The sequence below is a fragment of the Dromiciops gliroides genome, chromosome 2 (assembly GCF_019393635.1).
Source record: "Dromiciops gliroides isolate mDroGli1 chromosome 2, mDroGli1.pri, whole genome shotgun sequence".
In the NCBI taxonomy this organism is placed as follows: domain Eukaryota; kingdom Metazoa; phylum Chordata; class Mammalia; order Microbiotheria; family Microbiotheriidae; genus Dromiciops; species Dromiciops gliroides.
Window position 1 is genome coordinate 63,115,398 of NC_057862.1, and position 12,286 is coordinate 63,127,683.

General features: G+C 40.7%; 1 protein-coding gene across 2 annotated transcripts; it reads right to left on the reverse strand.

Moving 5' to 3' along the window:
* Positions 1 to 1,219: 1,219 nt before the first annotated feature.
* LOC122744476 (pulmonary surfactant-associated protein A-like) lies at positions 1,220 to 11,767 on the reverse strand. Of its 2 annotated transcripts, none has more exons than XM_043989978.1 (5): positions 11,653 to 11,767; positions 10,919 to 11,155; positions 9,946 to 10,053; positions 4,827 to 4,904; positions 1,220 to 1,779 (listed from the first exon to the last, which is right to left on the reverse strand). In XM_043989978.1, the coding sequence occupies exons 2-5, from the start codon at positions 11,061 to 11,063 to the stop codon at positions 1,403 to 1,405; spliced, it is 708 nt and encodes a 235-aa protein (XP_043845913.1). In that variant the 5' UTR covers positions 11,064 to 11,155; positions 11,653 to 11,767; the 3' UTR covers positions 1,220 to 1,402. The 2 variants fall into 2 exon arrangements, with proteins under 2 accessions (XP_043845913.1, XP_043845912.1); XM_043989977.1 differs by having other exon boundaries at positions 10,944 to 11,155; positions 11,653 to 11,766.
* Between the last annotated feature and the right edge of the window lie 519 nt (positions 11,768 to 12,286).

The following is a 12,286-nucleotide window of genomic DNA, read 5'->3' on the forward strand; positions in this document are numbered from 1 at the left end:
CCTGGGCCAAGCAGCAGGAGGTGGGAGGGGTAGCTCATGTTTCAGTGATCCTGAAGGCTTGGCAGCTGGTAAGGGCAAAGGATAAGGGGATTGGAGGGATAGAATGGTAAGGAAGGAAGGAGGAAACAAGTCCTTGGGCATGGTTGCCTAGGAGACAGGGTGGCCTGGGCAGAAAACTCACAGAAGCAAAGAAAGGAGAAATCTGAGGAAGTGGTAAATTCTAAATTTCTTGACCCAAGGGGGAGGAGTAATAGCACCAGAAGAGAAGACCTCAGGGGTAGGACTGATAATGGGAGGGGATAGTGAGAGGGAAGAGAGCCTGGAAAACAACACTCTAGGAATATCTTGCCCTGGTACCACACTCTACTGGCTCCACACAAGTTTCAGCTCAGTTGTTGAGACAATTATTAGCTTGTAACTTTTTTGATGTATTATATTAACCACCCTTCCCATTCACCCATTCATATTTTCTCCTCTAAGTTTCCCATAAACTTGAGGAGGGTCCTGTGCTAATTTAAGGAATAAGTGTCAAAGAGATGAGACAAGTCTGCATCTTTTAACACAGGTTAATCAGTGTGGTGAGGGAACTCACATCCTAAGTAGAAATTGTGTTTGTAGAAAAAAAAAGTAGGAGTTGGTGAACCAGGCATTGAGAATGTAACTGGGACATAGTGGGTAGGAGGTGCTTGACACCTATGTGGTTGGTAATTGCTGATTGAGTGAAAACATGGGCCATTTTACCCATATTGATTATCTGATTCAGCTTTCCCTCAGAGGGATTTTATGAAAATGTTTATAATTATGACTTATTTCCCCCTGGGCTTGCTTCTGAGAGCAAAGCAGATATGAGTTCAAACCAATAAAATGCATTTGTTGCGATACAATTATTCAATATGTCTTTACTGAATGACTCCCATTTTCACAGCCCTTTGCTAGGTGCCATGGAATCTAAGGGAACAGAAAACAAATTCCTTTCCCTTCGGGAGCTTAAACTCGAATTGGGGAGATTGCTATACCCACTTGAAGCTTTAAGTAACTTGATCAAGTGTTATTTTGGATGATACAAACTTATAAAGGCTTAGAGATTATTGTAGAATGGTAGAGTCATGCATGGTCATATGGGGAAAAGGCAGAACTTTACCTAAGCGTTGAAGGATGGGTAAGATTTGGTTAGGGAGAGAAAAGGGTAGAGAGACATTCCTGGCAGGAGAAACAGAACTGATTTTCGTTTTGTTTTATTGGCTACTAATATGATTTGTTAAAACCTCTTCCTCATAGACTCCTACCTGAAAGAGACTATATTAACTCCTTTAGGCCACCAAGACTTGAGCTAAATGATTCACATAAGTTCACCAGTGAGTCATTCCTTCTTTTGTCCAGGTGGGCCAGCTCTGGTTGGGGCTCAGAACTCACAGATAGCAAGGCGACTCTTATAGCAGTACTTATCATTCCATGTGCCATCTGTGTACATCTCCACACAATTTTCACTTCCTTGCCCATCTGGAGTTCCAGTATACCAGTTGGTATAGTTCACAGGAGATCCATCCAGGTAATAAAAATTCCCTGGTGTTTTTCCCTCCTTCAGGCCAAGAAAAGCATATGTATTGTGTTTCACCACAAGCTCCAGGATGGCAGCATTCTCCTCTTCATTCCTTGGAGTGGCGATAGTGCCTCCTATCTTGTGGCAAGTCTCATTAATTGTGAGGAAATCAGAGGATTGGCCAGTGGTGGCATAAAACTTCTCTCCTAGTTGAACTGCAGTTCCATACAAATTGAGAGCTGGAGATGAGAGACAACAGATTTAAGGCAGGGTTTCCTCTGTCCTCCTTCTTCTGTGTTTATGTCTTTGTTCCCATGAACATGTCTGAATGTTTCTCTCTATGTAGTCCTCTTTCTTTATCCATGTTTTTGTTTCCCTATCACTATCACTTTATTTCCTCTCTAGGTCTTTTTTGTATGTGTCTCTCTCTGTGTGTCCCACTCCACATAGATAAATGAAATCCTCATCTAGGCATTTGAAAGAACCTACTAGGAAAACCTACATGCAAATACTACCTCTGATATTTATTAGCTCTGTGACCATTATGAGTTGTGAGATCTTGGACATTACTTAACTTCCCTGGGCCTCACTTTCCTAATCTGTAAAATGGCGGGCACAAGGGCCAACTAGGTCGAAGCTGGGCTAGATTGATGGACCTAGAGTTGAGCAAACTTGAGTTTGAATCCACCCTCAGCCACTTCCTAATTGGATGATTCTGGGCAAATCACTTACCTTCTCAGTTTCCTTAATGGAATGGAAAATGGAGATAATAATAGTCCCTGTCTCCTGGGGTTGTTTTGAGGATAAATGGAGATATTGGTAAAGTGCATTGCAAACCTCCCAACACTGTACATGCTGCTAACTACTAATTCCAGAGACTCAAGTGAAGCATATAAAGAACTTGGCAAACTTTAAAGTGCTTTATGCCAGTTATTGTGATTGACCTTGTCATTGTGGCTGTTGTTTTTGTTATGACTATTGCTGCCATTCTAGTCTTATTTCCTATTACTCTCCTCCATGCACTTTCCAGTCTAAACTGTCCCACTGGCTGCTCTGCACAGGTGACATTCCTTTGCACAGATGGTGGCCCCACATTCCTGTCTGAACTGTGTCTCCATAGCACCTTTGCCTATTAGAATCTATAGCTCCCTTCAAAGCACACTCAGTTGTTACCTCCTCTATGAGCCCTTTCTTGATTTCCACACTTGTTAACACTCCTCATTGAAATTCCTTTGGGGATACTTTGTATATACTTATCTCTGTACATGCCACATCCTTCCATTAGAGTGTAAACTCCTTGAGGACAGAGGCATTTCATATCTGTCTTCATGTTCTGAGCACCAAGTATGGTGCCAGGAGCTTACTGAATATTTGTTCAATTGAACAAGGGTATATAACCCACCCATGTTCTAGGCTGTTCTAGGTTCTGGGATTACAAAGATGAAAATTAAATTTTTACTGGTTTCTAGGAGCTACTTGGCAGGAGGGAGGGGAGAAACATCCTGTGCACAGATATAGAATATAAATGATAAATACAATGTCATTTTGGGGGAGTCAGGAAGAGCCTCCTACTGGAGCTGAGCCTTAAAGGGAGCTAGTCTCCAAATGGCAGAGGAGAAGAGGGAGAGCATTTGGGGCTGGGTGGAGTGGGTGATGTAGAGCCTGTGAAAAGGCATGGATGGAGGAGGTCAGTGCTGGGGTTGGGGGACAGCAAATAAACCAATTTAGTTGGAATGGGGAATGCATGGGATGAGGGGGTGGTATGTGGAGACTAATGTGAAATTACAGAGGTTAGAGTCAGGTTATAAAGGACCTTCAATGTCAAAGAGGAATTTTATTTACTGATGTTTTCTGAGTCCAAATTTTGCTATAAGAATGTCAATTTGTCAGCTGGGTGGGTGATACAGTGGAGAGTGGAGAGACTAGAGGCAAGGAGACCAAGTAATAGTTCAGAAAGAGTGTTTATGCGAAGGTGAGCAAGACTAGTGTCTATATGAGTGGAGAAAACGGAATAATTGGGCAAAATGCTGTGGAGAAAGACTCAGAAAGACATGGCACATGAAAAGGTATGAGATTGAAGGAGAGAGTTGAGGTGGGATTGACTCCAAGATTGGGAAGCTGTGTTATTAGGAGGATGCCAGTGCTTTAGCAAAAAAAAGTAATGAATTCTGCTTTGGAGCTGTTGAATGTGAGGAATTCAACAGGGAGAAGATGTGGAACTATTGTTCACAATTAAAATATCTACACCTGGGAATTATTTTCATAGTTGAACCCATGAGAACAAAAAGGTCATTTGAAAAAAGAGAGAGAGAAAAGAGAAAAGGGCCTATAAGAGCTCTGGGGTTTGGCCAAATATGGGGGTGGAGTTGAGGGGGGTACATGATTTATAGTCATCCTTCAAAGGAGAGGGAATTGAAATGAATAATAATAATTAATGATAATAATTCCAATTCCCTCCCCTTTGGAGAATAATAATTATTATTTTCATTATTGGTCTTTGTGTTTCATTGTGCTGAATGACAGTGAAGGGGTATAATATGGTAGAAAGAGTGTTGGTCTTTGAATTTAAGTGAGATCTCAGTTCAAATATCACCTCTGACACTTACTAGTTATTGTATCATGGCTAAATAACTGTATTTTTAAGACCTAGTTTCTTCACAATATCTATAACTTCCTCATTACATTTCTCAGAGGATCAAATGAAACAATGCTTGTAAAGTATCTTCAAAACTATAAAAATAGCTGATATTATGTATGTTTTAACTGGTATCATTATTGGAGTTGGTTTGATGAACTGAGATGTCTTGCTAAGTGGGTTACCCATGAAAACTCCCCCAGGGCTACCTTGGGTGACTAGACCTCACCACCCACTGGCATTTTTGATATATCAGGGAAAAGGGGCATCTTTCAGTCCTTCTCATTATCTGGGATGTTAAAAGAAATATTTGATGGTTGGTTTGATCTGGTTGAGCCTTTTTCAAAAGAAGTAATTAGATATTCTGCTTTTTCCCCAAAATATTTTCCTAAAAAAAAAAAAAACCACAAAATTCTACCTTTCCCAAAATGAAATATCATTAGAGGCAAGAATCACTTTGTTTCCCTTGCTTTGTCTTTCCATTTTTCCTCCCTTATCTATCCTCTTTGCTCAGTCAAGACCCAAATTCAAGTACCAAAGCACAGGTGACTGACCCCCTATTTACATCCTCAGTCTGAGAACCATCACCATCTTGGATCCCAAATGGCCTGTTCTAACATCCTGTTCTATTAGTAAAACCCACAGACTTACCCCTTGTCAACTTCAGGAGTAGATTTTGTAAATCTGAATTCACCTTCAGGTGCTCATCTGTTGCAGAAGAATGACTTTCTGGGAAGGAAAAAAAACATACCTTTCTTTGGAGCCACTGACAAGGCAAAAGAGTCAGCTCAAGCTAACAAGTCATACATACAACATTCATGCATGTTAAATCAATCCATGTATATTATGGGCAAAATAAATAAAAAGTAAGTTGGGGAGGAGTCACGTTAGGAGCTGGAAATATTAGGAAAGTCTTCAGGTCTAACATTTTGTTTGAACTGATTTCTGAAGAAAACTAGGGTTTGTAAAAAGTAGCAGCAAGAAGAAAGCACATCTCATTTATGAGGGAGAGCAAAGGCATGGAGACAGGAGCTAGAGGGTTCTGTGAGAGGAACATGAAGAAAAGCCAGTTTAGAGAGTGCATGATGGAGAATAATATTCATAAGGCCTGAAAGACTGGTTGGGGCCAGATTATGAAGGGCTTTAAATGCCAGAGTGAGGAGTCTATATTTGATGATTGATGCATTAGGGGACCACGAGAGTTTATTGAATGGGAGAATGATCTGTGTCTTGGGAAAATCATATGGATAGTGGTGTGGAGGATGGATTGAAGAGAGGAAAGACTTGAAATAAATTAGGAAACTATTAAATAGTTAATATTAATAATGATTGTCATTTAAAATCAATAATAAGTAATGAATAATTAGTATTGAATAATATTAAAGAGAAGGGATGAGGGCCTGAAATAGGGTGGTACCTCTATCAACAATGAGGAGTTGAGAGGGGTGTTGTGAAAGTAGTAATGGAAAGATCTGGCCACTGATTATACATGTGGAAGGAGAGAGAGAGTGGCTAAAGAAAATATTTATGTTGAAAACACGGAAGAACTAGAACATGATGGTGCTTTTGATAAAAATAACATAAAAAGGATTAGGATTTTTTTTTTTGAGGAGGGGATTATAGTGGATAGAGTTTGGGATCTGGAATCAGGAAGAATTGAATTCAAAACCCGCCTCACATATTTCTATCTGGATATCCCTGGACAAATCATTTGCTCTCTCCTAGACTATCTGTAAAATAGCACAGGGTTTTGTGATTATTAAATGGGTTAACATATATAACATGCTTTACAAGCCTTAAAGTACTATGTACGTATTACCTATGAGAATGATAAAGATGGGGGGAAATGATGATGATGTTTTTGAACTAGGTTAAAGATGTCTGTAGGACATTTAGTTTTAAATTTCTAATAGTCAGTTGATGATGCAGGACTGGAGATCTGAAGAAATATTGAGGCTAGATATGTAGACCTGGGAGAAATATACATAGAAATAATGAACCCCTCTATGGGAGAATTTTTTGTAGCCAAGTGAGAGTATATAGAGAAAGAAGTGATAGAAATGATTATTAATAACCAATGATTTGGGGAGATCCAGAGTCACTCCCTTTTTCTTTTTTTTGGAGGAGATAGAGAGCTCTAACAACGGGAGGGGAAAGAATCAAGGAAGTCTTGGTACAGAGGATGCCACCTGAGCAGTACTTTAGTTTTTTGTTTGTTTGTTTGTTTTTTGTTTTGTTTTGTTTTGCAAGGCAGTGAGTGTTAAATGACTTGCCCAGGGTCACACAGCTAGTAAGTGTCAAGTGGCCAAGGTTGGATTTGAACTCAGGTCCTCCTAAATCCAGGAATGGTGCTTTATCCACTGTGCCACCTAGCTGTCCCCCATTCCCCCTTTTTTTCTAAAGGCCTGATTTTAAAAGTTGTCTCTTGAAGGACAACTGTAAATGAGATTGGACTAACTTCCTTGTTTAGACTCCATCCAGGTAGGGTACCCATTGTGTTTGGGTAGGGGATAAATTATTTGAAAACATTGCCCAAGGCAACTTAAGAAGTAAATGATCGACTGGAGCAGCTAGGTGGCACAGTGGATAGAGCACCGGCTCTGGAGTCAGGAGTACCTGAGTTCAAATCCGGCCTCAGACACTTAACACTTACTAGCTGTGTGACCCTGGGCAAGTCACTTAACCCCAATTGCCTCACTTTAAAAAAAAAAAGAAGTAAATGACCTAATCAAAGTTCAGGTTCAGCCCCTCTTTGTAATATTCTTTCTCTCATTAATTGTTAGCTAACCAGGGTTGATTCCCACCCTGGGTAACACCTATTTTCCTAAGGGCATATAAAGTGTGAGCTTGCACACCAAGATTGTCTTTGGTCCAAGAGAAACATCCAAATGACCATCCTTTTATTAAAATGCTGACATTAGTGAAATAATTAAATTACCCAGAAATTATGTCTCTTGAACCTTTTTAATTAACACAGAAAGCAGCCCAAGACAAAACCTTGGGATACCCCCATAGTTAAGGGGCATGATATGGATGAGGATATAGCAAAGAAGGGCAAGAAGGAGCTTACCAGACAAGTAGGAGGAGAACAAGGAGAGAGAAGTATCATGAAAACCCAGAGAAGAGACAGTGTATAGGAGGCAAGGGTAAGGAACAGTATCAGATGCTTCAGAGGGCTCAAGAAGGCTGAGCAGTGAGAAAGGGCATTTGGCAATTAAAAGACTGTTAGCAAATCTGGAGTCAGCAGTTTCAGTTAAATGAAGTTGTAAGTCAGATTTCAAAGGATTAAGAAATGAAAGGAAATGGAGGCAGGGATCGTGAACAGTTTTCTAGGAGTTTGTCTAAGAAAGAAGCAGTGATTTAAGATGATAGCTTAAAACAGTCTATCAAAAACACTGTACTATATATACTATGGATTCACTCAGTTTGAGTATTAAATTGTATTGCTCATGGATGCAGCCATATATCACCTAATTAGTATTAAAGTGAGTTAGGAAGGCAGTTCTCCTTCCCCTTTATCTTGCCCCTAATAATTTCAAAGTAACATTGGTAATGGGGCAGCTAGGTGGTACATTGGATGAAGTGCTGGATGTGGAATTGGGAAGACTTATCTTCCTGTGTTCAAATCTGACCTCCAACACTTACTAGTTGACCCTGGGTAAGTCCCTTAACCCTGTTTGCCTCAGTTTCCTCAACTATATTTATTTATTTATTTGTTTGTTTTTTTATTTGTTTGTTTGTTTGTTTATTTTTTTTTGCAGGGCTATGGGGGTTAAGGCACTTGCCCAGGGTCACACAGTTAGTAAGTGTCAAGTGTCTGAGGCCAGATTTGAACTTAGATACTCCTGAATCCAGAGCCGGTGCTTTATCCACTGTGCCACCTAGCTGCCCCAGTTTCTTCAACTATAAAAAGAGCTGGAAAAGGAAATGGCAAATCACTTCAGTATCTTTGCCAAGATAACCTAAAATGGTGTCACAAAAGTTTGGGCATAACTGAAAATGACTAAGCAACAAAACCTGGTATTTCATATGCTGCCTTGTACAGAATAGATTTTGTTGTTAGGTGGTACAGTAGATAGAGAACTAGGCCTGGAGTCAGGAAGACCCGAGTTCAAATCCTGCCTCAGACACTTAATAACTGTGTGACCCTGGACAAGTCACTTTAACCATTATTTCCCTCAGTTTCCTCATCTGTAAAATGGGGATAATAACAGCACCTACCTCCCAGAGATGTTTTAAGGATCAAATAAGATAATAATTATAAAAAACTCAGTACTGTGATTGTCACATAGTAAGCACTATACAAAAGTTAGCTATTATAGCTATTATTGGGGAAAAAATGATGCTTTTTTCTGTGTCTGCTCTTTCTGTATGGTTCCCATGAAATGCAGCTCTTTAGTCAAACCGAATTATTTGTCTTCAAGCTAATGTTTCTCTAATGTAATCAATATCTAGATGACTCCTCTGTATTCAGTAAATAGACACCCTTGCTTTAAGGAAATATCTCATGTGTGTGTGTGTGTGTGTGTGTGTGTGTGTGTGTTATTGACTATAGTTTGTCTACTGTGGACACACACCCCTCAAGTTCCAAAGAGCCTTGTAGAATGGGAGAATAACACATTTGTCCATGGAAGGATGGCTTATTTATGTTTACAGATGAGGCTTGTTGACTGACTGATAATAGTGGGGTTCAGGTATAGTTGCCCAGACAGCCTGGGTTTTCCCCCCCTCTTTTCTAGAAACATACCCTGGAAGAAACTTTCTATCCTTTCCTTCCCTGAAGCAGGGATCCATTTGCTATTCACTGCTTATTCATTCACTTCCCTGCTTTTCCTTCAGTTCCATTTTTTGGTATGTGTTGGGGGTGGGGGGGGGGAGGTGGCATTTGGGAAAAAGAAACACTTTTTTCCTTTCTCAGCTGCCAGTTGAAGCAGCTGGCATTTTTAAAGGCTTTATTTATCTATCTCCTTTCTTTTCATTTTCCTTGTAACACTAAACTTCTATTAAAAAATGGTCATCTACTATGAGATCATTTGTCTATGAAGGCATGGAAATATCCCCTTCTTTTCCCAGTCCATGCTCAATAAGGGTAAATAGAGAGACTTCCTGTAAACGTTTAAGAATATTCATACTACAGACTTATTTCCCTTTGTTTTGAACCTGGTGGGAGAAAGATGACTCAGGATTTCAATCCCCAAAGTGGGAGTATGGAGGGGGATGGGTGGGGTTGGACCTGATTTTGCCTGAGGGCACTTCTGGGCAGCAGCTCCTAGGGGTGGAGAGGTAGAACAATTGCACCAGAATACCCTTTGGCATGGGAGCTGCTGGTTAACTCAGGTGAACAAATATTAAAAGACACTTGGTACTCAGTGGCTCCCTAACCCAACCCCAGGAAACATCTCTGCCCCCTCTATGTGCATTACATTCTGGCTTTCTTCCACCTAACTTTTGAGGTTGTTCCATTAGAGTGATCTGAAGACTCCAAAAGCTGGTGTACGACCTCCCTTTGGTCTGCAGATAGTGCCTTCCCTACCTCTTCCCCCGCCCCACCCCTCCTACCCCTCACACTCCACCCCATTAAGACAGAAGACACATTAGGGGCAGCTAGGTGGTACAGTGGATAGAGCACTGGCCCTGGATTCAGGGGGACCTGAGTTCAAGTCCGGCCTCAGACACTTATCACTTACTACCTGTGTGACCCTGGGCAAGTCACTTAACCCCAACTGCCCTGCAAAAAAAAAAAAAAGACGGAAGGCACAGAACTTCTTACCACCCGGTTCTCCTTTCATGCCCTTGATTCCTTGAGGTCCTTGTGGCCCTGGGCTTCCTGGAGGTCCCAACCTCCCTGGATTTCCTTGGAGGCCTCTAGGTCCTTCCCCTATTTAATAGGAATTATTTTATTATATTAATTATGTATACATTATATAGCCCTTTGCCTACAAAAAATAATATACAATTTTTTTTCCTTTAATCAGTTTAAGAAAAAAAACCCATACACTTCAACACTTGATTTTTCTTTTATCTTGAATTTGCTGCCCAGAGTCTTTATGAGAGCATGGTAGTCCAGTGATTCCATAAATGGAGTCCTTGAGGACTATTAACCTTAACACCCAATGGAATGCTTCAAAAGGTTTCCTTCAAAGAGAAATATTGGAAGATTTCAGAGGTCCTTTAAGCCTTGATCACTGAACCATCTAATTATTGGCAGAATATATCACCAAAATCATTGGCTCAGTAAATAGAGTGCCCAACCTGGAGTCAGAGAGTCCTTTTACTGAGTTCAAATCTGGCCTCAGACAACAGCTATGTAAACTTGGGCAAGTCCCTTAACCCCTTTCCCTCAGTTCCCTTATCTATAACATGAGCTAGAGAAGGAAATGGCAAACCATTCCAGTATCTTTGCCAATAAAAGCCTAAATGGGGTCATGAAGAGTCAGGCATGACTGAAAATGACTGAACAAGTCAACACATTTCCTGGAGAGATTGAGACCTTGCATTGGAAGTCCTTTAGGGAAAATATGTTGTAAAGATGCAACATGATGTGATGGGAAAGGTGCTTAACAAAGGAGTCTATGGGCCTGGGTTCTTGTTCTAGTTCAACTAATAGTTTGTTGTGTGTTTTTCAAAAATCCCTTCCCTTCCTGGGCCTCAGTTTGCTCATCTGAAAACTGAGAAGTTTGGAGGATATGGTCCATAGGATGCTTTCAGTGATTAATACTATGGTCTTATGCTTTTGTACTTACCTAGTAATTGTTGCTTTTCACATACCTGGGTCTCCCTTTTCTCCCTTGGGTCCATCTCTCCCATCCCTTCCATCTCTCCCAGGCAGTCCAGTGATCCAAGGACCATTACAATGAGTGGCTGAGTACATCGATGGCTGCTCTTCATTTTCCAGTGACTCTGAGCAGGATCCAATGAGTGCCCCCTCTAGGAGCAAGAGACTGAGCAGGTGCAGCAGAGCCATCCTTTAAATCCCAGACCTGGGAAATGTCAAGGAGAATTGGCTCAGATGGGTCTTGGCTCAAAATGATTTGGATATCCCTTCTTCTTTGCCAGGATAGACCTAACCTCATCTTCCAAATGGAGACATGATCAGGAAAGGTTACCCAAGAAAGGCTCCAGAAGGAAAACTATCTGGAAAGAGAAGATTTTTGGGATTCCCTCACTCTGGTCCACGTTAAGGAGCCAGATCAACCTTCCATTGGAACAAGATTGAAACAGAAGGAAAAAGACAGCAAGAGAGCCCATCCTCTAGTCCAGGGATCCTTAGTCTTCTTTGTGTGTCATGGTCTCCTTTGTCAGTTGGATGAAGCTGATGGATCCCTTCTCAGAATGATGCTTTTAAATAATTTAAAGAGATACCAATTTTCACATGGGGTAGTGAAAACAAAGATGTAATTTTTCCCCTCCAAGTTCAAAAACACTCTGAAATTTGGTCCATGTTCCCTAGGTGAAGAATTACTGGTCTATCCCCTACCTTTCTGTGATACCAAGGAATGAAGGAGAAGACTGGATTCAGCAGGACATGCTGAAGCACGTCTGTCCAGGTCAGTCTGATTAATGTCAGACTTCTGTCCTTGTACTCAATCCACAGATTAATCTACAGCTGAACTTAGTACCCACCTCTCTGTTTACTAGGACTTGTGGGAAAGCTGGCAGTTTATTGGTAGAATAAATATTCTCTCTCTGTCCCCTAAACCTAAGACACCTTTTCTGTCTCTTCTTAAAACTTGTAATTGACAAGTCATATTATACGAATTTGCTCTTTTTCTTTTCTTCCCTTCTCTTTTTCATTCATTCCATAATATCCTCTGAGCGCCTATTCTCTTTTCTAGAACAGAATAGCAACTCTATAGAGCATCCAAAAAAGGGGAAAGACATGGAACCTCTCCTCCAGGGTTCTAGTTGAGGAGGCAAGAGACAAAAGAAGATAACTATCAATGCAAATAGATTTCAGGTGAGTTATACAGACATGATACAATAGAACTAGTACTATATTTGGAGCCGGTGGTTGAAATCCTGTCTCTCCTACTTCGTATGTCTTCCTTAGGTAATCTCGTGTACATCCACTCCCCTCTCTGAGGTTCAGTTCCCTCATTTCTGAAATGGAG